The sequence below is a fragment of the Pseudopodoces humilis genome, chromosome 1 (assembly GCF_049639895.1).
Source record: "Pseudopodoces humilis isolate 2021_Gansu_Grassland_sample_001 chromosome 1, ASM4963989v1, whole genome shotgun sequence".
Classification (NCBI taxonomy): Eukaryota; Metazoa; Chordata; class Aves; order Passeriformes; family Paridae; genus Pseudopodoces; species Pseudopodoces humilis.
The window spans coordinates 20,267,249-20,290,691 of NC_142200.1; the positions used below are offsets into that span (position 1 = coordinate 20,267,249).

The 23,443-nt window shown below is 40.8% G+C and overlaps 1 protein-coding gene across 3 annotated transcripts in view; it reads right to left on the reverse strand.

Moving 5' to 3' along the window:
* Window positions 1-1,884: 1,884 nt before the first annotated feature.
* Window positions 1,885-23,443, reverse strand: part of GRHL2 (grainyhead like transcription factor 2) — a 68,928-nt gene continuing 47,369 nt past the window's right edge. For 2 of the 3 annotated variants that reach the window (XM_088060731.1, XM_088060721.1), the window contains exons 10-16: window positions 21,870-21,957; window positions 21,644-21,783; window positions 19,622-19,653; window positions 18,450-18,544; window positions 12,735-12,820; window positions 7,457-7,521; window positions 1,885-6,276 (exon numbers count right to left, since the gene is read on the reverse strand). In XM_088060731.1, coding sequence (XP_087916857.1) covers window positions 6,162-6,276; window positions 7,457-7,521; window positions 12,735-12,820; window positions 18,450-18,544; window positions 19,622-19,653; window positions 21,644-21,783; window positions 21,870-21,957 — 621 coding nt within the window. In that variant the 3' untranslated portion in view covers window positions 1,885-6,161. The remainder of the gene's footprint in view (window positions 6,277-7,456; window positions 7,522-12,734; window positions 12,821-18,449; window positions 18,545-19,621; window positions 19,654-21,643; window positions 21,784-21,869; window positions 21,958-23,443) is intronic. The other variant, XM_088060726.1, reaches the window with a different exon arrangement.

Below are 23,443 nucleotides of genomic sequence, written 5' to 3' on the forward strand. Positions count from 1 at the left end.
AGGGACTCCTGCCAACCTCAGATGGGCTCTGGAGGGGGTTGGCTGATGCTTCTGTGCATGCTCCTTAAACTCCTCAAATTTTTACCTAGCTTACATTTGGAGCTGGGATTAGCTGAATACAAAAAGTAGTTTAAAGCCTACTGGAAGGTAACAGAAACCAGTGCCTATTTCCTTTTGAGATTAAAAAAAAAAAGCCTATTTGTGGAACTGCACATTAATATGAGCTTGAGACAGTCTGGAGCCAGAATGAATTATCAGTTACCATATTCAGTTATCTCCTGTGCTCAGTGCAAACAGGCTTTATTACACAAGCTTCCAGTGTGCCAGACTCCCTGTGATGTGCATTCTCCTCACCCTCCCCTTAGGGCCATCATACAATTTAGCATAAAAAGACCGGGTGTAAGGAGGTGTTTATTTGTACAGGGATACTAAAATCCTCCACTTACCACCTTTGCTGTCCCTCCCTCGCAGCATCTCGCTGTGCAAAGGTGTCTGCCCCAGGCATGGGAGCACGTATTGCAATCCTGGAGTGGACCTCCCACCACCTCAGGGAGGAGGGAAGTTGTGATCCTGTGGCTCATGGCCCCATCTGGGAAGCAGCATGCTCCAGAATCTATCGCTGTTCTGTGCAGCACAAATTGAGCCAAGAGACTGGGAAGGTGCCAAAAACCACAGCTTTGCTCCTCCACTGAGTCCCCTGACGTTTTGGTCAGGAGCTAGAGGTGGAGTGTTTTGCTCCCTGCTCCTAAGAGGGGGTCAGTTCATCTTAAAGACCTAAATTTAATTAAGGTGACTCGAGTCACCTTGCTAAAGCCTGGCTCAGCTATGCCAGACACAGTCCAACCCTTGAGCATGCAGGGGGTGCAGTGGTTCTCATCAGCCAACACACTTCTCACCCCTCCACGGCCTCGCAGATGGAGCACTGCCAACCACACAGCTTTAAAGCATTTACATTTTAAGAGCCACTCAGTAAAACTACTTCCTATAAAACATAATTAAACATCTATCACAGGCAATGCCCAGGAAATGTGATTACCTTAAAGAGCTCCATGGGAGCTGATCCTGGCTCACCCTGCACTGCTCAACCAGAGCACTGAACTCCTCCACCCCACTGTAAGACAGGGCTGCCCTGCTACTGCTTGGGGAATCAACCTTTGCTGAAGCAAATGCTTTCCCAAGCAATTTCCCACCTACTAAGATGTTCTCATCTCCTGAATCTCATTTGAAAAGCCAAACTCAACTGGTGGAGGATAAAATGTTTGATGAAAATGTTTTACTGCAAGATGTGTGGCCAGGTTTGCTTCAGTGCTTTTGGAGTAGACGTGGGTAAAGATCTCAACTCAGGTGCCCAGGAGTCACAAAGATGTTAGTGTCAGTGCTTCTAGCCAAGTTCCCAGGACACTCCAAAATGTCACATAATCACAGAGTGCTTGCGGTTGGAAGGGATTTCTGTAGCTCATCTGGTCCAATCCCCCTGCTCAAGTAGGGTAAATGAGAGTTGGTTGTCCAGGACCATGCCAAGGCAGCTTTTAAATATCTGCAGGGATAGAGACTCCACAACCTCTCTGGGTACCTACTCCAGTGCTTAGTCACACTCACAGTAAAAAGCATTCCCTGATTTCAGAGGGAACCTCCTGTGTTTTAGTGTGTGTCCACTTGCCTCTGGTCCTCTCCCTGGGCACCATTTAGAAGAGCCTGACTCCATCCTCTCTGCACCCACCTTTCAGGTACTGCTCCATACCAGTACTCTCTCCCCTGGAGAGATGTAGTAATACACGCCACAGCTACAGAAATATTATCTCATACATAGGAATATTTATTTTTTTCCTTCTTAAAAATGTACAAAAAATAAAATAACTGTATTTACAGCTTATCAAACCCCTCTCCCAGTTGCAACACTATTAAGTTACATGAGCTATATTCTTAATATAAAAGCACGCTATTTATACATTAAGTTTCCTTGTTTGCCAGAAAGACGGCTTGTCACAATCTTTGGCACAAACATTTGTGTTTGTATCTTGTCTCAGTTAATAGGAAATGGAAGAGCATATAAACATTTAATAAGCTTTACATTTTATAAGTCATAAGATACTCCTTTCCAGTTCCAGTTGTATATTCAATCAATATACAGCATCTCTGACAGCTAGAGAGTTTAGATTTTACTAATTGTTTGAATTAATTTACATTTAAACAATTCATAGAATGAAAGAGAAAAATACATAAGAAAGACATTTGATCTCTGAATTCCATTGACCAAAAACTTTGTGAAGAGAGGACACACAAGAAAAAACCCCATTCTTTTCTTTGTAGTTTACACTCAGTAGTAGAAATACTCCAAAATGTCTTGATGGGGTTATCACTGTACATCCACAAAGCTTCACCCAAAGGAGGCACTTCATTTTGGGAATAAAGCACCTGACTGTGAGGAAGAACTAGAATTTGAGAATTTGAATGGGATTTCATAATAAAACACCAAATGGACGGACAAAGTGCCAAATCTGCAGCAGGAACCAAAATTAGAAGACCTTTTGTACCTCTCTATCAGAGTCTTTCAAAACACAACATCTACAGACACTGCACTGCTATAACTCTTCATAGGGAAAATGCACTGAGCAGCAAGCCACGCTTCAGGCTGAACTAGTTAAGATTCAAGACTGCTGTCTTGAAGAATAAAAGGAAATTAGAATTTTGTTCCTTTAAATAAATAACCACAGCAGTGCCACAAAGAGACAAAAGGAGGCAAGGCAGATATTCCTGTCCCCTGCCAAACAATAGTCAAATCTTACTTCCATTTAATTGATAATATTTGGAAGATACAGCATTAATCAATATTTTTTTATCAAACAAAAGCAACATGCATATTTTAAACAATATACATGTAAGCACTGTGTACTCCTCAGGATATCTGAGTCAAGCAGGGCACGAGGCAGCCATGCTTCAGAAGTTTGCATTACTCACACCACTCTTGCCCCTTTCCCATCACTCTGATGGGCTGATTTGGACCAACAAGGTGAAGCCTGAGAGCTTGCAGCTTGCCACAACCAGCACCCCAAGGTTCAGTGCTCCTCCAGCAGCTGATGCTATAACTACTGAAGGGGTGCAGCATGCATATTCAGTCTTAGTGCCTGTGATGCACCTGCATCTGGAGCAGAGAAACAAAGCCCTCAGACCCTGGCAGATAAAGTTAAGGGTAATCATCCTTACTTAGCCCTAGTTGTTGTTTTAAAATAATCTTGCCACCAATCTAGTCACCTTCCTGATAACTTCATTCAGACTGTAAGAAGGAACTAAAGGCATAAGTGTCAACTTTCTACTATCAAGAATTTGCACACTTTAAGATGTATTTAGCTTTCAGTTAATCTTGAAATCAAGTCCTTTTCTGGACAGTGGCTGACTGTAAGGTCCTAAAATGACAATGGAAAGATAGCTCTTTATGCTCCAGTATTCCTGGAGCATTGCACTTCTCACTGATCCCGCACTGCTCCTCATCACAGGATGCTGCAGCACTAAACAGATCTCAGCTCATCTTGACCCAAATGTAAGATAAAACCATCCTATTAACCTGAGTGCTGGTGCTGCCAGGAGAGCCTGTCCTTCTCTGTGATCCCCAAATTGTCAGTGGCCTTTCTTAATGCAGTACATTCCAGCCCAGGCCAGCCCCAGGTGCCACAGGCATTCCCTAAGACAGCAGGTTTGTTGGGGGCAGAACCAGGGCTCAGCTCCTGCACACATTAGCTCCTTTGCTTCACCTGCAGCTTCTGCCCAGACATCTTTACCAGCTGAGAGATCCCAGATGATATTCTGAGGATTCCAAACACCAAAAGAGAAATCCAAGAACTAACAGTATTGCTCACCAGCCCTGTGTGCTGGTCCCAGTTCCTATGCCTCCTGTCCAAACTTTTTTTCTTAAAGAAAAAATATCTGGGATAAATCAGCATAGACTTTTTATCTCAGTCTGAGCCCAATAGAAACAAACTGAACCATCATAAATCTCTTGTATTCCCAGATTGTTTGTTCTTGAACAAGGTAGCAAAAGCATCTTTGCTGGAGTGCATCTTTATATAAAGTTAAGAAAATTACAACAGAACTCTGCATCAGAAGGGGAAAGAGTGCATGACAAAAGAAAAGGACAGGAGAAAGACAGAATACAGCCTTTGCTTTACAGGCATATGTGGATTCTGAGTATGTTAGCACTGATGCTACCAGCCTGAACCTTTTATACTTTCTGGTCCCAGAAAGGTCACAGAAACCTTGACATATACCTAACATTTCTATTAAAGGAAGAGATTTTAATGGGGTGCTACTGCTAATGAAGTTCAGAAAGTGTGCAATAACTTAAAGGACAATTCATGCAGATATGGCCAAATCAGACTGGGAAGATATCCCAGCTACTTTGCTTGAATGTAAATAGCTTCACACAGCTCAAAACACTGCATGAGCCCTGTTAAACAAGGCAGTGTTTCTTTCTGCCATTAAACACCAAATAATAAAGGTTATGTGACTAAAGGAGAAAAGGTTTCAGAAGGAAAAGAATAAACTCTAAAAGCTGCATTTGGAAAGGACCCACACTTCTGTCTATCACACAGGATCCATGTACAGTGCATACAGAATAAAATGCAACTGCAACTCATAGAATTATATGCTAAGTGAGAAGCTCTTTACAACAGCCAGAGGAGCTGGTATGGAGAGAGAGATGCTCAGTTTGGATGCATTAGGATTGAATTCAGGCCATGAACCCCTTTCCTGGTATGATTTTAGCCTGCACAACTTTATCACTTCACAGAATTCACAAGATAGGTGTGGAATTTGATGGAATAACCATGTAGTTCAACTTGGATTCAGATGCAGCCCTTGAGAGAGAGACCAATCTCCACACCTCAGTTGTGGGATACTCAGTCTCCACTGGAAAAATTGTTCCAGTTTTGATCAAATATTTGCATCAAGCCCTTATGAATAAGCCCAGGCTTATACATCACCCAAGTGTCCTAGGAATCACAACAGAATCATTCAATGGAAATACAAGAGCTCTACTTAAACAGAAGAGTCTGAAGTCCTGTTTCTTACAGTCTAGAGGAGTGCTTTGATGCTGCTGCAGAAAGAACCTTCCCACCACAGGTTTGAGAAAAGGCCACTTTAGGAGCCTCGGCTTTATCAAAGGAAGACAACCAGGAAGAAGTACCTTCTGTACCTCTAGACAAACCAGGCAGGAGACACACTGTGTCTCTTGGATTTTGTTACAGCTGAATGGGAGACTCAGGTATCTACAGCTGGGACTTGGGCACCTAAGATGGGCCCCATTGTGCCGAAGCATCCAAGACCCAGTAGCAGAGTCTGCTCTAATATTTCAACATGCAACTGTGTGAGCAAGGATGGAGCATATGAGTACAGATTCAGGTGTCAGCTTCTCAGTACACACTCTTTAACAGATTGCAGCAATTTAATTCTCTAGGAAAGATTCTATTAAACCCTAAACCAAATACATACAAAAACATAGTGGCAGTAAACATGCCCACATACAGTAGTTAAAATATATTATTGCATATTATAAACATTATATACAAGATTAAAATGGTTTCTTTACCATTTACTTACAAGTGACATTTGTAGCTGAATGCTTTACTTACAAGTCCTCATTGCTACATGCTGAGAACTACAGGAGGTATTTGGCAAGACTATACAGTATAGAGAGATATGGATCAGTCTGAGCAAGTGAACTGTCACACTTTGCCCATCTTTAGCACTGCAACAGATTTTTAGCAATGACAGAGACAACTACTGGTAAAGTGATTTATACCAGATTCTGAAATTAGACAGCATAGTTACTGAACATGTCTTAGAATGAGCTTATCCACACTAAAGTATGGATTAAAATGCTGCATTTCACACTTGCAGTGGGTCACCTCGTTACAAATCTGGGGGCTGGTAACTGCTTGTACACTAGAGAGTGGGGAACAATAAATAAGGGACCAGGTTAACGTGAGTGGCCTTGTGCTTGACAAACCCAAGTCTATATGAAGTGGGTGCACACATGCAGAATAGACAGTACTTTCAATGCAGTCTTGTAACAGTTTCTCTGATCAATGTCGGTCAAGTTCATGGGGAATCTGCTTTCCAAGAAGGATGAAATGCTGTGGTTCCTTACAAAAAGGCTCTGCCTGAGGCTAGATCTCTGTCAGTGTGATCTTGAATCCTTCAACCATGCTCTCCATGTTCAGGATGAATGTGTCCTCATTGGAGTAGTGCTCAATAATGTTGTCATCCATGTTTACCAGGATACTGGTGACAAAGGCAGAAATCAATGTTTTTATGCACCAGGACACTGAAAGGAAAAGCTATACACACTGCCACATGTACTTGCTTCTCTACAACACAAAACCTGACTCCAGAACATGCCAGGACAGGGTCACTAGTAGAAATTATCATCAAGATCTGCCCTGTAGTCCCTCACAGTCTTTGGATTAGAGGCTGCTCCTTGACAAGTAAAGAGACACACCAGTGCTGGGATGTTAACACACTTAGGCTACTGACAGATGAGCTGCACTGCACATCCCCAGCAGACCCAGCTAGCTGGTGCTTCCCATGCCTGGCGTTGGCTTCCACAGGGATACGTCCATGCCACTCCTCAGGCACACCATGTGAGCTGTTGCACACAGAGAAGCAGTGGAATTTGTGCTTTGCACACAGCTCACAGAGTTAGAACTCAGCTTGGATGTGAGACTACCAACAATGACTATTAGAAGTGTATATGTGTGTTTTCCTCACTCCTTTCTTCTGTGTTCCTTCTGCCACTTAGAAAGAAGCAGAACATGAGAAGTTTCACCTGTCTTCTCAAAAGCTAAAGAAATCCCTAGATACAATGATGCCCTAAAATGGAGTTATAGCTGCAAATAAATTATTGGTTTAAAATTATATCACTACAATATTGTGGTTAAACAGGACCTTAAAAAAATTGAAGATTTAGTTTTATGGCAAGGAGCAGGAGCCTAGCTATTCCAAAAGTCTAGCTGTAATGTTCATATCTGAATTTATTCAGCTGAAACCCCTTCAGCAAACATTGCTGCCTGTCTTTCAGAGTAAGACAGTGGCCTACTTCTTCCTAACACTGCAGGAAAACTCCACACTGCATTCACAGCAAAGGCAGAATCTCCCATGCTGGCCTTCCATGATGTAATTAAGTGTATTATCTACAAAACAGACTTTATCCACTTATGCTATCCACAAACCCTTTCTGCACAGTAAGCTTATGAACACTGGTCAGACACAGATTGGAGATCCATGTTTCCTCTTCTGCCATCCCTTACAGTGTCCACAGACATGAAGATTTCACATACCTGGATATGTCTCCTGAAAGGGTTTGTGCTGCCCAGCATCATGAGGCCCCAAGTATAATTAGGATCTCTGAGTACTTTGAAAGGATCCTGCAATAGATCCTTAGTTAGTTAGGTAACTAACTTACCCCTTTTTGCTCTTCTTATAAAGTTTTGCAATCTTTTCAACTGGCAGCCCATATTTCTCAGAGATCTGAAATAATAAAAATAAAATAAATATCACTAAAGATGAGTGAGAAATATAAAATTATCACCTCTTACCTTACAGAAGACATTAAAACAAAATCTCTGCAAACTTTGACAAGATAGCTATACAGAAAAGTCTGTCACAACCATATCATGCTTTCATTTAAGGATGACTTGGGGAGCAATAATGCTGAACAGCTTAATTAAAAACCCACAATTGTCTCCATCCAGAAACTCAAATACCATAGTTTTTAGAGGGTGTGAGTCATCAGAACTGCCCCAGCATCTCATAGTGCTCAAGGAGTCAATGCTCTTCCCGGCTTCAGATTTTACCAGGGAATTTCAATCTGATCTTTCTGTTGTTTTTTAACCTGATTTTTTGGGCTCATGGAAGCAAAGGCTTCTCCCACCAGGCAGAAGGCAGACACATGGCAACCCAACAGGAACTGATGGACTGATTGAACAACAGAAACATACACATTTATATTTCTCAAAGACATTTCAAGGTTTGTTAAGCTAAGAGGACTCTCCATGGTGGTACTTTGGTCTGAAAAGTATCTTCAAGGTATCTTTTATTGTGGGAGGACTTCTGACATCAAACATATGGGACTAAGAAGCTTCTGTACTGTTGGGAAGGTGACTCAGTCTAGTTTCTACAGGAGCAAAATGAAGTCACTATTTGGCTCACAGAACATCATCTGAGGGTATAGATAACAAGATGAGATGTCACAGAGCAATGTGTTGTCAAGGTAAAGGACTTGTAAAATAAACTTCTTGCTAAAGCAACTAAAACAATAAAGCAAAAAATACAGTAAAAATTTAGAAGGAAGATCTACTTAGCTGACAAATTACCCAGGACAAAAAGTACTTCACTGGGATGCTTTGGCATTGCTTTGCAGCAGCGTACCAGTAACTTTTTTGGATGTCTATTCTGCAGTGAGTCCATGGTGTGCTTATGAAGATGGTGTCCCTGGGCCCTTCATCTGAGCCAGGTTTGCTTTATTATTATAACAAATTATAATTCTTCTTTCAGGGAACACGTCTCACAGTTCACACTTTAGAAGAGGATTGTCCCAAAAGGCAAAATAGTTACAGAAAAATTACTTTTTCCCCCACAGTGATTAATGTTCTGTGCTGCTCTGTGCTACCAAGCAAAGTTTCCAGCTCTTCCCAGGTGAAACAAAGTTGCAGCTAAACAGCTGACTACTTATCTTCTGCATTAGAGAACTGAAATGCATAATTAAAAATCCATTTAAAGACTGGCAAACAACAGCCACTGTAAAATCCTTTCTTTTGTTTGCATTCAGAGTTCTGTTATCAGCAATTATCATGAAAGAGAAAATGTAATGGATAAACTCAGCACAGAGGACAGATTCAAAGAGGCACAGGTTGAACATCAAGCATGGCTCCCATCCAGACAGCCAAGATTCTCTGAAAGAGAGAATTAATTAGCCTATACTTGTCTATATGACCTATAATAGTATAATTGTCATCTTAGTCCAGTTGCATTTTGTAGTTAAAACTATCCCTAATAATGCACAAGGGCATCAGCTTGGCATGTATTTTATAGCATAACTACAAGATTCTGAAGAACCAATAAAACTTCTCTTACACTGAAAAGTGTCCTCTGACTATCAGCATATATCAGTGGCAAACAGAAAGGGGAATAACTGATGAGGTACAATAGACCCATCCACTCCCTAAGTTTTCCATCTAGCAGAGAACATAATGCAAACTGAGCTTGGGTATTATTTGCTACTTCAGTTTCACTTGCACCAGCATGTTTCACTGTTCTTTTACTTTTTATTATCCTCTGGATTTGCTTATCATGAACAGAATGACATCAGATAAACAATCTGGTGTTGAGTTTTTGTATCTGTTCTTCTGTTGTACCCCTAATTTTAAGTTTTCATGTAAAGCAATAATAAAAAGAGCTCCATTTAATCAGACAGTTGAAAAAAATCCTTTGTAACTGGCATTGGAGAAAAACTGGCAACCCAAAACTGCAGAAAGTGTCACAACTGTGTGAACATGAAGAAACGATCTTCCTCTCTGGGTTGTTAACTCTGAAGCCTAGTGATATTGTAAAGATCAGCACTTGAAGACACTTTTCACTGACTCCATGCAAATAAACAAGCCGAGCAAAACATTTCTTGCCAAGGAGGCTTAATAGCAGCTAATATACAGCATTCTGCACATTCCAGCATAAATCTTCCCTAGGATATTTGGCATACCTAACACTCATGCATTCCAAATGTTGCTCAAAGCAGTTTGGGACTCTGGGACATCACTTCCTACATAAACTATGAGAGGTTGGGCTGAGAAAGCCTTGCCTGTCACACTGCCTATGACAGGTGTAGGATTTATATAACATGCAGGGATTAGTGAGCTTTGCGAAAGATTTCCAGCTGACTGAATAAGCACATTTCTCAGGAACCCCTGGGATTCAATCAATTATACCAAACAGCAAGCTGTGGAAGCAAGGCTTAAAGTGGGGGTATGGGAGAGCCTCCCCCTCACAGTCTCCAGTACAAATGTGCTAAGTCCTACTGCAGAATTAAGAAAGCAGAGAGCAAGCATCTGCTAGGGCATTTCACTTAACACCCTCTTCTCAGGGTGTTTGCTGCCAGTGCAGGGGGACCACCACTTACTGTCAACTTCCATACAAAACAACAGGATTTCTCACCTGAACCCAAGCAGGCTACATTAAATTTTAAAAAATTTAAAATTTTATTTGGAGGAATGTTTTTCCTTATCATCTTCATTGTCCATTTATCAATCTTCTGAGCAGAGATTTCTTTCTGTTAGGATGCCCGAAGCAGTGTGACAGTCTTCCAAGTGCCACTGAAATAGATGTCTGGGTGTCCCTTTGGGCTGCAGTCCCCTGGCATGACAAGTTTGTCTGATTGCACAAGCCACCAGAAATGCTCTCTGCTGGAGTCAGGAAGCCAGAAAGGACAATATCTGGGTGGGTGAAGGCATGTAGGAAAACACCTTTGCCAGCTTGTTTCTATGAAACAGTCTAGTCTGTTGCCTTAGACTGGCTGGAACATCACATATATATAGGCAGGTATCTAATAGTCTAAACTAGCTCTGTTGAACTCAGCTGTTAGCTTTTAATTAGTGAAAGACTTAGGGAGATGCTTGAATTTCCCAATTTAAATTGCCTTCTGTAATTTGAATAAGTATGCAATTTTGCACAATGTAAGACAGAGGTACCTACTGAGATCCACAATTATCCTGACTTTGGATCAGGCTGAAAGCAGGATGAAGAGCTGGTCAGACACCACATATGTGTGATGTTTTGCTATTTTCTGTTGAACAAGACTAGTGAAAACCAAACATCTGAGTCACTTCCTGAGACATGCTGCATTTCTGAAACCCAAGACCTCTAGATATTTGCCAAAAAAAGATATGTGAGAAGGAATCTAATTGTTAATTTGGAAGGGGAGTATATGTGAGAATAAAATAAACATAGGATATGAGAAAAACATATAATTAATAACAGAAAGTTAGGAAAAAGTCAAAGATCAGAAATAGTGACTAACAAAAGGAAAAAAAAAGTAAAATCCATAAACAGAGAAGGAGGGTATGACTGAGGATCACTGGAGCTCTCTTTCACATCTGGAGCTCTGTAATACTCAGAGACTGAGTTCCTAAATTCTAAATATGAGACTAGAACAGAGCACTTAGGATATGAACAATTAAAATTACATGATTTGCTACAATGACTGTAGAGAGAATATTTAAGAATATGCACTTTGACAGCTTTCTATCCACAATATCCTACCAAAGAGAATTAAAATTTCCTGAACATCTTCCTTCCAGTGAACTGGGATATTTTACAACAGATTAGATTTCTTTGGTGCTGAAAACATGCCAGTGAGTCAGCAGCTGCACTGACTGAGATATGCAGAAACCTTTCCTGCTTCTGCACCAGCTTTGTTTTTGTTATATGGTGGCTGGAGAACAGGCATGGAGAGGCACAGACTACTGGAGATAAAATATTCATTTTACCTTGAACAGTTATAGAAGGATTATAACATACTTCCCTACAAAGACAAGATGAAATCGTGCTGCAGCCTACCATGAATCAGACTGCTGCCTCTTTAAGCAAAGCCTGGTTTTTGTTATCCATGTGCTCTGCCTGACAGCTGAGCTGCAGTCACAGCTAACAAACAGCATCAGCAGAAGCACAGTTAGGATATCCTTAGCATGCCACTGACTCTCCCCAGAGATACTCTCATCTAAATAGGTGCTTTAAACAACTTCACTAACCCACAAATCCTTTTCTGCCTTCTGCTACTGGCCAAATATTGACCAAATAACTCAATCTTTACTGCATTGAAAGTGTTCAGTACATGCAATGAGATACTGTGACAGTTTTAAGAGAGTATAAATATACACACTTATAGCATTCAGCTGAGTTCTCTAGGGGCACTTTCATGCATTTCCGTCTTCTCCCCTACACATAAACAAGGCTGGAAACCAACTCAGCATCCCACATGTCAATCTCACATTCCCCCACTGAAGCAGTGAGACACATGATTATTTCTTAACTCCTCCCTTACCAAATTTCATGAGCCATCAGCTCATATAAATAGGATTAAACACGGAAATAGCAAATTTTATGATGACAGCTAATGGCTAACAAGCAAAAACTCAACTCAGAGAAGCAGCAAAGAGGCTACTGGTACGTAGGTCACACTGTGAGGGCTAGAGAAGGAATTTGAGACAATGTATGAATGACAAGTCATTCATACATGCTGAACAGCAATTGCACAAAGGCTGTATGAAATTCCCACAGAAATGGTGCATCATTTAGTCTCTTCTTGGAATCCAGGCTGGGAATGTACTGGTAAGCATTACAGGAAAAGATTCAACAGGCTCTGAACCATCAGTTCAGAAAGAAGCATTTCAGAAAATGAAGCTTGCACCTCTCTCCCACCCTGACACTGGTTAACTACTGCTGTTGATCAAAGCTCAGGTCTCCAATAATCAGCTCTGTGATGCTATCTAAACCCAGTAACCTGCTGACAATGCTGAATTAGGAAAATGCCAGCATTTCAGAGCTGCACTTCAAAAAGCCTTTAAGAAATGCTTTAAACACACTTGAGAATAATTTCATCTTTATATTATGGTTTATCTCAATAATATATGGAAAGCTTCAAGATTTTCTTGCCAAGAAAGACAAACAATGTGAGGATATTGGATACTTACAGCTTCCATTAGCCCCTTTACTGTGGGTGATTTTAGCATCAAAGCATCAAACACCTCATCTGTCTCCTTCCTCACATACAAAAGCACTGAAACAGAAAAAAAAATCAAACTTGGAGCAGGTTCAATCAATTGCACAGATGAAATACCCCATACTGAATAGAAAAACAAGTATTAATCCATGACAGATAAAATAAAGCACTGAAGATGGTTTGCACTTAAAAAGATGTGCCTTTAATATCATCAGTGATCTGGACATGGACAACACATCATAGTTGCGTTGAACATACAGTACTGAAAATTCAGCAAATTTAATCGAATGTGAAGAATCTCTACCTTCCAGAATCTAAATCTCCATTTACAGAAAGAAGCTAAAAAGCACTGGGCCCCTGTCCCTTGGTTATAGGACAAAACACACAAGTCAGGTCTTCTTAAACCTCTGTCTTGGCTTGTACCTCTCCAGGCTTCATCTAAAAGGCTGGGAAAGGATATTCAAAAAAGGCAAGTCAGGGTTGCCTTTAGCTGTGGCTTTGAGAGAAAAATCAAAGAAAAGGTAAAGAAATAGTTGTCTCTGACATGCAGACAACTGCAAATGGCCTGACCAATATGAAAATAAACACTGGAAAAAATTAGTTCAAAGTAATTTGAGATTTTACAGAGGAGACATTCAAGAGCACAGCTGGCAGGCAGGCATTTTACCAGTGTGCCCACCTGCTTAGGTACCCAAATGCCATTTCTGTTTCTTTTCTCCCCCTCAGATGCCCTACTAGCTGTTAGTTATCCACAGGCACAGTGCTCTGCCCTCTCTAGCTTTTGCTTTCTTCACATTTGTACAGGTAAAAGGAGGAACCTTGCTAAAACATGGCAAAGGCAAAGCATATAAGCATAGACACTAGAAAAGTGTTTTAGGCATCATCTCATATGACTGATAAGTAACAGGTTAAATAAGATGTTCTACAATTTATTTTGTTTCCTAAATAAACTGCCTTTTCAAATAGCACTGCTGCACATGAGGTACAAATACACATGCACTGTCATGTCTGTGTGGCAAATTACAGTGGTAACTTTTTTTTTTGTAGATAGAAAAGGGCATCTTTTACTGCCAATTCTTATGGTCCAAGAGATATCTTCACCAGATATCTCAATAGATATCATGCAGATGAACTAAAAAATATTACTATTTTTCATATAGAAGTAACTGTGTAGAAGTTAATTCTCAGGCCAAGACTCTAGCAGGATGGAGTCAGGCCTGTTTGCAGAGAATTGTAGTTTCTTTGCCTACGTTTGGAAATGACTGGAAAAAAATCATGGGTAGTTCAGTCCCCTGACTTGGCCTACAAACCAAACATGCAGGAAAATGTTGGGTTTTTTGAATATTCAATTCATAAATATAAACCATGAAACTGCTACCACAGCATGCAGAGTGATATCCTTTTCACCTATATTTTGGCAACTCTTTGGGGCCTGGCCTGAAAAAATCCTTTTAATGCACTTGGAAGCTGAGTCAACTTTGGTTCATAACTTAAACTGTCAAAATGTAAAAGAAAAAAAAAAAATCCACACCAGGAATTAATTTTACCATACATGATATGTTTAATCACATGAACAAGCTCAACTGAATGGGTTAATTTTAGCAGTACTAACACTTATATTAATTTAGTACACCTTTTCCTTGTGTCTAGAGGGCTGGTCTGTAACTCCTAGCTTTACAAACATGTGGAGCTCTGCCAGCCTTAACAATTACAAATATATCTGAAAGGAGAAAAAAAAAATCACTTGGTCCAAGGTTAAACTTGGGTACATTACACAATCCTGGTGCTGAGCTTCACATCTGTTGTGCTTGGTGTGCCAGGCAACATTATACACACAGAGGGGCAGGATTAGTAAGCACATGGAGGGTTTTCAGGTTTTTCTTTTCTCTGACAGGTGTGAAACTGCTGGCCTTGATTCAGTAGATTACTTTTCCACAAATGACTTGTGGTGACAGTGATACCTTAGGAAGCCCCTGTCTCATCCCTGCCCTTACACCCTCTTACTCTAGCTCATCTCAACAAATTTTCCTGGATGACAAATTCTCTCAAACAGCACACATAAGTGAAAAAACAACCCTTTATTGAGTTATTACTCAAACAGATCAGGTCCCTGTCTCAGTGTACAGTGAAGCCCCACAAGCCCTCATGCTGGCAGAGCAGTGGAGAGACAGCCACAGCAGGAGGCACAGCCAGAGGAGAAGGGAAAGGGCTGCAAAGGCTTCATTTGGCTCAGCAGCAGCAATGCCACTGAATGACTGTGACCATGTAAGACAAATCATGTCCTCTGATCCTGCTGTCACCAAATTCATAGTTTCTACAGAATTCAACAGAATCACTGGGTTGGAAGAGATCCCCAAGATCATCGAGTCCAACCCATGCCCTAACACTTCAACTAGACCATGGCACTGAGTGCCACATCCTGTCTTATTTTAAACACATCCAGGGATGATGACTCCACCACCTCCCCAGGAAGACCATCCCAGTACTTTATTATTTCAGTGAAAAACTTTTTCCTAATATCCAACCTATATTTCCCTTGGCACAGCTTGAGACTGATCTAGATGGGCTCACTCTAACAGAACAAATTACAGTAATTGGAGGGGAACAAGGGTGACATCTTGTACAAGGTAATGAGCTATTTTTTGCCTAAAAATTAAAAGGTAAATACAAATTTGTCTGATCTACTCCCTGGTCTTAGTCCTTAACCTTCTTGCCAGCACTGAAATCCATTGCAGACCTTAATATTTTTTAGATGTTAAAAATACTTGCAAAAGATGGAGGGAGATAAATGTCTTTAGTTACTTGAGAAATAGCCCCAACGCACCAAATTGCAGAGGGGCAAACAGCCTTTGCTCAAGGCTCATGCTCAAGGGATGCTGTTGCACCAGTGAAACTTTTGGAAGCTAGGCCACTGAATTGAGGATTTTTGTATGAATGCAGAACAATGTTAGATACCTCTTTTAAAATTGTTAACAACAACATACATGAGGAAAAATGAAGCAGTAAGACTTGAGGCATTTGGAAGCTCTGAGCCTGGGCACTACCAGTGCTACGACTGGAACCACATGAACAATGACTACAGTCTCTGTTAAATAGTCTCTGGATGAAGATGTAGTACATCTAAGTAAAGGAAAGAAGGGCTGGTAGCTGTAATTTGGCTTTCTTTTCTCACATTTGGGTTTTCATTATTGCCCAGGCACAAATTCCTTTGGATGGCTCTCAACCCCCTAATTGATATGAATACAAAATGTTTCAGAGTAGTTTAACATGACTTTCCTAAGAGACAAAAGCTAGAAAGAAATTACTTTCTTGAAAATGAGAACTACAGGACTAGAAATACACCTGATCTATAATTCAGATGCTGGATTTATAATTAATGGGAAACTCCCTATGAAGTCTGAAAGGGAAAGTGATTTGGAAACTTACTGAGAACTAAAAACAGGAAAAAGCCAAGTCTAGTCAAGTAGCTAGCTGTGATGCACATTTGGTACAGATTAACATACTTCACATTTCTGTGTTGGGTGCCTGGACTTCCCTTAGAGGTCAAGAAGATGAAAAACTAATTCAAAAAGAGGCAGCTACCTGAGTGAGAATATGAACTTTATTTGCAGACCCCTTCAGACCTATTCTCTTGAAGGCTGCCTCTAATAGTTTTACTTCCACCGGACAGTGTTACAAGTAGGTCCAGCAGGCAGAGGTGAGGCCACACAATTCAGTTCTTCAGTGGGGCTTGGACCCACTGGCTGCTATTTACCTGCACTGCTCTGCTAAGGAGACACCTTGGGATTACACTGCTCTTAATGTATATTTTAATGTATAGTTTCACATACCAAACCTGCTCTCTCTCAAAAAATTACACCTACACCCCCATCTATACCTGCTCTCTAGGAGTTACTGATTCTGCTGTACCAAATAAATCTTGAGAAAATAAGCTTCTAATATGGCAATGCTTGGGGAAAAAAAGCCCAAAACATTTTAATACCCAGTGAGTTCTCTGGCAAAGACAGTGTTATCAAATGGGTAGATTCAGCTGGGCTGCACGCCATCAGCACAATCCCAGATGCAGGGTTCCCGATGGCAGGAAGTTCACCAGAGCACAGGCCATGCTGGAAAAGCCTTGGCCTCCAGCCAGCATAGTCCAAGATGAGAGAAACACTGAACAGGAAGGGGATGTGAAGAGAGCATCCTCCAGCTTTTCTAGTTTGGTGCCTCTCCTGGATTTAATAATTTTACACAGTTTTGCCACCAGCTGAATTTTCTTTTTCTTTCTAATCTTACCCTTGAAATGCTTGCAAATCCTGGATATCCAAAAACTAACCACAGCAAAGGACAGGAATAATCTAAGCAAACCAATACCTCCTTGCAGGCAGCTTCCTAGGCTTCCAGCTGGGAAACCCAGGTGAAATTGTAGGAAATGACAGTTATTCATGTAGCCGTCATGGCTGTCATCTTCTGCTTGATAGAGCCCTGATAATGTGAATTTGGCCAAGGTCTTGAGTCAACCAAATGCAAGCCCATGGTCAGTGCTGACCTGACATAATTAATTTAAGATTTAATTAAAAGATTCATATGTTCACATTTATTTCAAGAAGGTATCAGTCTCTATCCTATAACCTTTTATGCTTCCCCTGGTTCAAGCCCACCACCCGAACCAACATATAAACTTTGCAAATGCATGCTTGTGGGAAGTCATTTCTATAAAGTTCAAAGGAGTCTTACAAATGGTATAACTAAGAAAAATCCAGTTCACTTCTGTACCTTGTTGCTTTGTTGTCTCACAACCTGACAGGTAAACTTCAAAATACTTGTAAGTTTTAGTTACTTAAGTTTGTCAATAAACTTATGTGACAGAACTCATAAGACTGAAGGAATGGCAAATATTCTCCAGGGTGTTTAACTGTGACAGTGTAGGAAGTTATCACAAATGGCACTGCATTTAACATACAGTTACTGAAGTAACTGTACACAAAACAGACTTGGTGGACAAAACCACCTTCACTGCAAAGTTTAACAGCTCAACCCAAGCCGTTGTTTCAATGTTATTCAACTTAAGCTTCACTTGTAGCAGACTGGAAAACAGGAGTTGGTAGAGCATATGAAATGCAACTGCAATAATGCCCACTCGGGCAGTAAAAACAGTTAAGGGAAACAAACCCTTAAACAATTCAGTTACATCTGCTGGAAGATGTCACTCCATGTCTTATATTTCTAAGAGGATAGGAAATTTCTGAGATTTTATTCCAGCCAATCTAAGTCTACAGTCAGCAGGAGCTTGCCTGTTAAGGTCTCTGTATTTGACCCAATGCATCTTGCATATTTGCTTGTGATCCCAGACAGAACAGAAAAGATGAGCAAAAGTTAAAAATAGACCATCACAGATTTGCTACTAGAACTTTTATGAACTTTGTAGCTTGGCCAAGGACCAAGAAACTTTCAAGCTTTTTTTCTATACACGTGCATCCTGATTCCTTCTTGAGAAAGCATAGTCCTTTTTTTTTTTAATTAATTTCTAGCATTTGTTAAAATGCCTCCTTATAGACTGGTAGATGAAAAGATCTCTTCTCCCATCTACCTATATTTGCACTAGCATCTTACAACTGACTTTGTCCAAGCCACACTTGCCCTTCCCAGCTTGAGGGTTTGAGTCCCACAGAATTATTTTTAACTGCTAATAATTGACTGTTACCTCTTTTCAGACCTTCTTCTTTGATTTGTTTCAAAGGGGAGGGACCAAACTCTTCTTCCACAGGCCGGAACATCCTTTTGACCAGGACACTGCTACTAGAATATACAAATCAAGGACTATGTCATAGTAAAACTGCTCACAGCAGAAGAGGAGATAAGAGCAACAGGAACAACTCACTTTGTACTCTGGCAGAAATACACACTGTCTACTCAAGTAGCAGCAAAAGTGCAAGGATTTAGTTTTTGATGCTTATCTGAACTATCCAGGCCTCTTAAATTGCCAAGATTGACTGTCTGGGACAGGTGACAGGAAAATATGTTCTGATGTTACACACTAATTTGAAAATTAGGCCCTTAACTGTTTAAAAATTGAGGGAAAGGGGGTAGTTATTACTTGATGCAATAAACCCATTTGTTTCTCAAATTCCATTAGAAAATGTTATGAAGAACATTAGTTTCAATAAGAAATAAAAAGGGCCTCATGTTTTTAAAAAAATGTCAACTGCAGTTGAACAGCCACTCCCTACCACAGGTCACTTTTTGCAGTTTTATGGGACTGTAGTTATGTTACTCCGGAATCTCAGACTTGAGGGTGTTCACTTGGGGATTCAAGCAATTTACAAAAGTATGGGGCTGGCACACAATGTGGGCAGAAGTTCAGCCACCCATATTAAATCCTTATTTCATGTCATCTCTACATGTTACAGGGACTCCAATCAAATCTTCCAGTCCCTCCAAAGTCAGATACAGGGTACTCCCATTTCCAACCTTCCTCCTTCCCTGGTTCTCTGTTTTCTTTCTGCCTTTCTCTTCTGGCTCATAGCCATTCTCTCTGCAGTTCCTGTATTTGTTGCATACACGTGTGTGCACTGCTAAACAGCTTTCAGGAATGCAGTGAGGTTCAGTGCTTCAGTAAAAAATTCCTGGTTTTTAAATTATTTGGGAACCTTTATGCTTATGTAGATGGCACTTCACTGTCAAATATGTTGTCCTGTACCTGTATTGAACTTGGGACTCTTGGAAATGTATTAAACCACAGATATAAAAAGTAGACAGTTTACATGAGGGAGGGGAGAGAAAGGGGGTCAGTTTTATCTGATTTCATATTTTGTATTGACTTCCTACAAATTCAAACTGTTAATTGCAAAGCTTGTGAAACAATAAATATCTTACCCTTCTCTCTCGTCATCTGTATTATAGTAAACCTAGAAGGATGGAAATAAAAATTAGTTATTCCCAAAACTCAGATACTTGCTTAAAAGAGAAACTTCAAAAGAGAGAAAAGACAACAAGTGTTCAGCAGTTTATGATATGTTTAAAATCCTTTTCCTCCTATAAAACACAAACACCTCTAGCTCTAACAGTTGCTGGAAGAAGTGTGGCTTACAGAAACTGCTGTTGAGTATTACCTAGTGGAAATATATCAGAGTTTACTTGAGAGACACTACCCTCTTCCCTGGTTTATATAATTTTCCCAATTATTTTACAATACTCTAAATCAGATCACTACTCACCTAAATTACCACAATACAGTTTGAGACACAGCACTCACAAGCTTGTATGTATTTAATACTGTCTGAAAATCTAATTAAACTATAAATAACAAGATTAAACTACAAGCCTAATGGAAATACAATTGCTAATGGGACAGCTAAACATTTTTTGCACAGGCTGTGGGCAGAAGCCCAAGTCCAGTTTTGTGTAAATCCACATAGCTCAGAGTCATCGGGACCGAATTTACAACAGCAGCAAATGCAAGCTGACATTAGCAGGGGAGGTATAAAATCACAGTCTGTTGTCCAACACTTCACAGAACAGTCAGCCACACTCCTCACAACAAGTGCACCAGCCCTGCAGCTGCTGAGCTGTGGTGCAAGCGCGGGGTGCAGGCACAGAGCACACAGCCTCTCCTGCTGGGCAGGGCGAGCCACCACAGGCGCGTCTCCAGCACTGGTGCTGGCAAGGCTCGGAGCACACTCGGCTCTCACTGGGAGCCCTCACTTCTAAACGTAAGCAATGAAAGTAGTTCAGAGGCGTGTGTGTGCAAAGCTGAGGTCTGTAACTATGAGTACAGCAATAAAAGACATGGCTGAACACTGCCTAACAGCTAGGAAACGGGGATATCTTCCAGTTAGTTTAGAAAATTATTTACAGGATTATATATACTAAGGAATGCTTCCACTGTCTCCTGTTTTGAAACAAATCCACATTGTGGTTTGAAAGCCATGAGGACAGAAGGTACCCAACACTGATATGTGAGTGGGCGTCTTTCCAATTTGGGAGAGTAAGCCAGTAACAGCTGCGATTACAACGTCTGTGCTCTTTGTGCTTTGCTCAACCACAATTCTCACTGCTTCAAAGTAAGTGAAAACTCCAACACTCATTTTCATTTAATCTTTCTCATTTTACAGTTTTTCAGCAAGATGCATATTAAATTTCCTCATCAACTATTTGCCTTTATAAACACATGCATAAAGGTCTAATTCTATTCCCTGAGATGTTAATAAATAACACGTTCATAGGAAAAAAGTTGTCAGAGCTGACCCTCCAGTTCAGGTTTTCAACTTCCCATCAGGCAATAAAGTAGAAAAGAGTCAAAAGAAAAGACTTCCTTATGTTCACTAGTGATAATAAGTTCCAATACTGAGTATTAATATTAGTATGAGGGAGTTTTACTTGGAAGAGTGAAAATACTTCTTTCAAGGAATTTCCAGATGTCTAGGTGATGCCGACAGAAAATGGGTAGTGGTGTTCAGTGACCCTGCTCCTGACCTTCCTACACGTGTAGGAGTTTGGGCTTTGTTTTCAGCTGTGACAGGGAGGGGGATCTCTGCTACCACAAGGTGGCACTTCATTTCACCAAGCCAAAGAGTGCACTAAAAAACAGATTGTGTTTCAGTCACAAAGCAACCTTATATTTAAAAGCAAAAAAATGATAAAACTGTAACGAAAACCAAACTGTTCCGTTGTCAAAGAAGTATAAACTCCTTCTTCACACCCAGAAATCAGAAAGGTACTTGTCTCTTGTAAGGTCTTCTATAAGTGATGTGCTAAAACTGTATTTACCAAAATAAATTAATAAATAAAACTGTAACAACCAGCCCTCAGGAACAGTGATTTATTTCCCTAAAACCTGCCCCAGAGCAGAGGCAGACAGGTGGCAAGTGGGCACCTGCTCATGTCATTATTTCCTACCTGTCCAGTTCTTTGTAGGTTTCCAAAGTGAACATCCGGTATGAAGAGAACTGGCTGGGAATCCAGGTCAGCCATTGTTTTGAAGAAGGTGATATCACTCTTTTTCTGCAGAGGGAGTGCACTCAATTTCCCTTCAGCTGCTAGGTGGATCACAAAGCACAGGGTTATGACAGGAGGCATGTTAAGCATGACTTAGCCCCAGACCAGAAAGGCCCACTTTACTCACCATTATTACATGAGGCTTGAGATGCCTGGCCTTTGCCTTTCTTCCTGTTCTGCTTTCTCTCTTCATCTCTGATTTTCCTTTCTGCTCCCTGACGCGAAAAAAGACAACCCACAGACATTACCCAAAGAGGAACCACTGAGAGCATTGTACTCTGCAATGTCTGGAACTACAGCAACAGACACACAGAAATGCTAAAATAGAAACCAGTTATTTCATTGAAGACAGATCTGCCCAGATCTACTGTTGGGAAGGTACCAAGCTCTGGATGCATCACCTGTGTCCAAGACTCAGCTGGCACATCCAGTAGCTCCCAGGCCTGCAGACAGCAAGGGGAACATATCCACATGTTGGTTTGGAGAAGCCAGGACAGGCAGTGTGCAGTCTGTAGGAGAACTGATGCCAGCACAATTTTGCAAAGGACACATTGCAGTGTCTCTGCAATGAACAGAGAGCTCAGGCCAAATATTTTGTGTATGTAATGGCATAAAACACCTGCAGGATTGCTATCATTTTATATAATGTTTGTGCTGAGGTCTTCCCTAAACTCTCTTCCACCCACTTTGTCTGGGGGTGGCATTGCTCCACTGTAGCCAGCTGTGCAGAGCCTTTGAGAACTGACAGTCCAAAAAGGCTGTGCTGACAGCTTGCCAACATTGCAAGGGTTCTTACAGAAAAGTACAGGCATTTCAAACCGGGAGAAGCTCTCCAGAAATAGGAAAACAATGTAGCACTGCCCTGTTAGGCACCAGGAACTCCTGGGAAGTTGCAGGCTTCTCTTATGTAAATACACTCTCAACAAGTTTAAAAAATAAAACTTGTTACTGACATAAAAAGCAACAACACCTCATTTGAAGTTCTCCTAATTTACTTTATAAATAATACCCATCACATTGTGAAGGGTAATGAAGATCCATATGCTCCCAGACAGTTGGCATGCAAGATTATAGAATTTTTTTCCAAATTAAAATTAGAAGTTTCTTGAATAGAAAGCAAGGGGAGGGAAGTAAGGCAAGCAAAAAATACCCACTCAAGATGGCAAAATTCACACATGAGTCAATGAAGCAAGTTTAAAAAGAATGCAAGGAAAGATGTACTCCTGGCTCTGATCTATCAGTAGATTTCCAGTGGCTGAAAGAGCTGGAGGAAGAAACAGCTCTTTAGGAAAACATGGACGTGTCAAACAGAAATACTGTCTCCAGACCAGGTCCAGTCCAATCACCAACCTCAATCACAGAAGCAAAGGGATTCAGAGCCATGGACTTACCAAAATTGTATCTAGAGGTACATTTGTAACCTTTAAGGCCACCCCTTCTTTCTAAGAAAGGAGCAAAGATACACGTCACAGCCACTGTTCTGCAAAAGGCACATCCTGAGAAACCTGCACTGCACAAAGGGCTCTGCCAGGTGGCCACAGCCCTACCTGCCGCTTGGTGCTGCTGCTCTGCTGCTCACAGGGAACGGGATGTACCATCAAAGTATTTCATACACTGCACCAAGTGCAAGTTTCCTCTCAGGAAAGCAGAAACTGAGGAGGACCCAGCCTTTTACACATAATAAAAAATATACGTTTTACT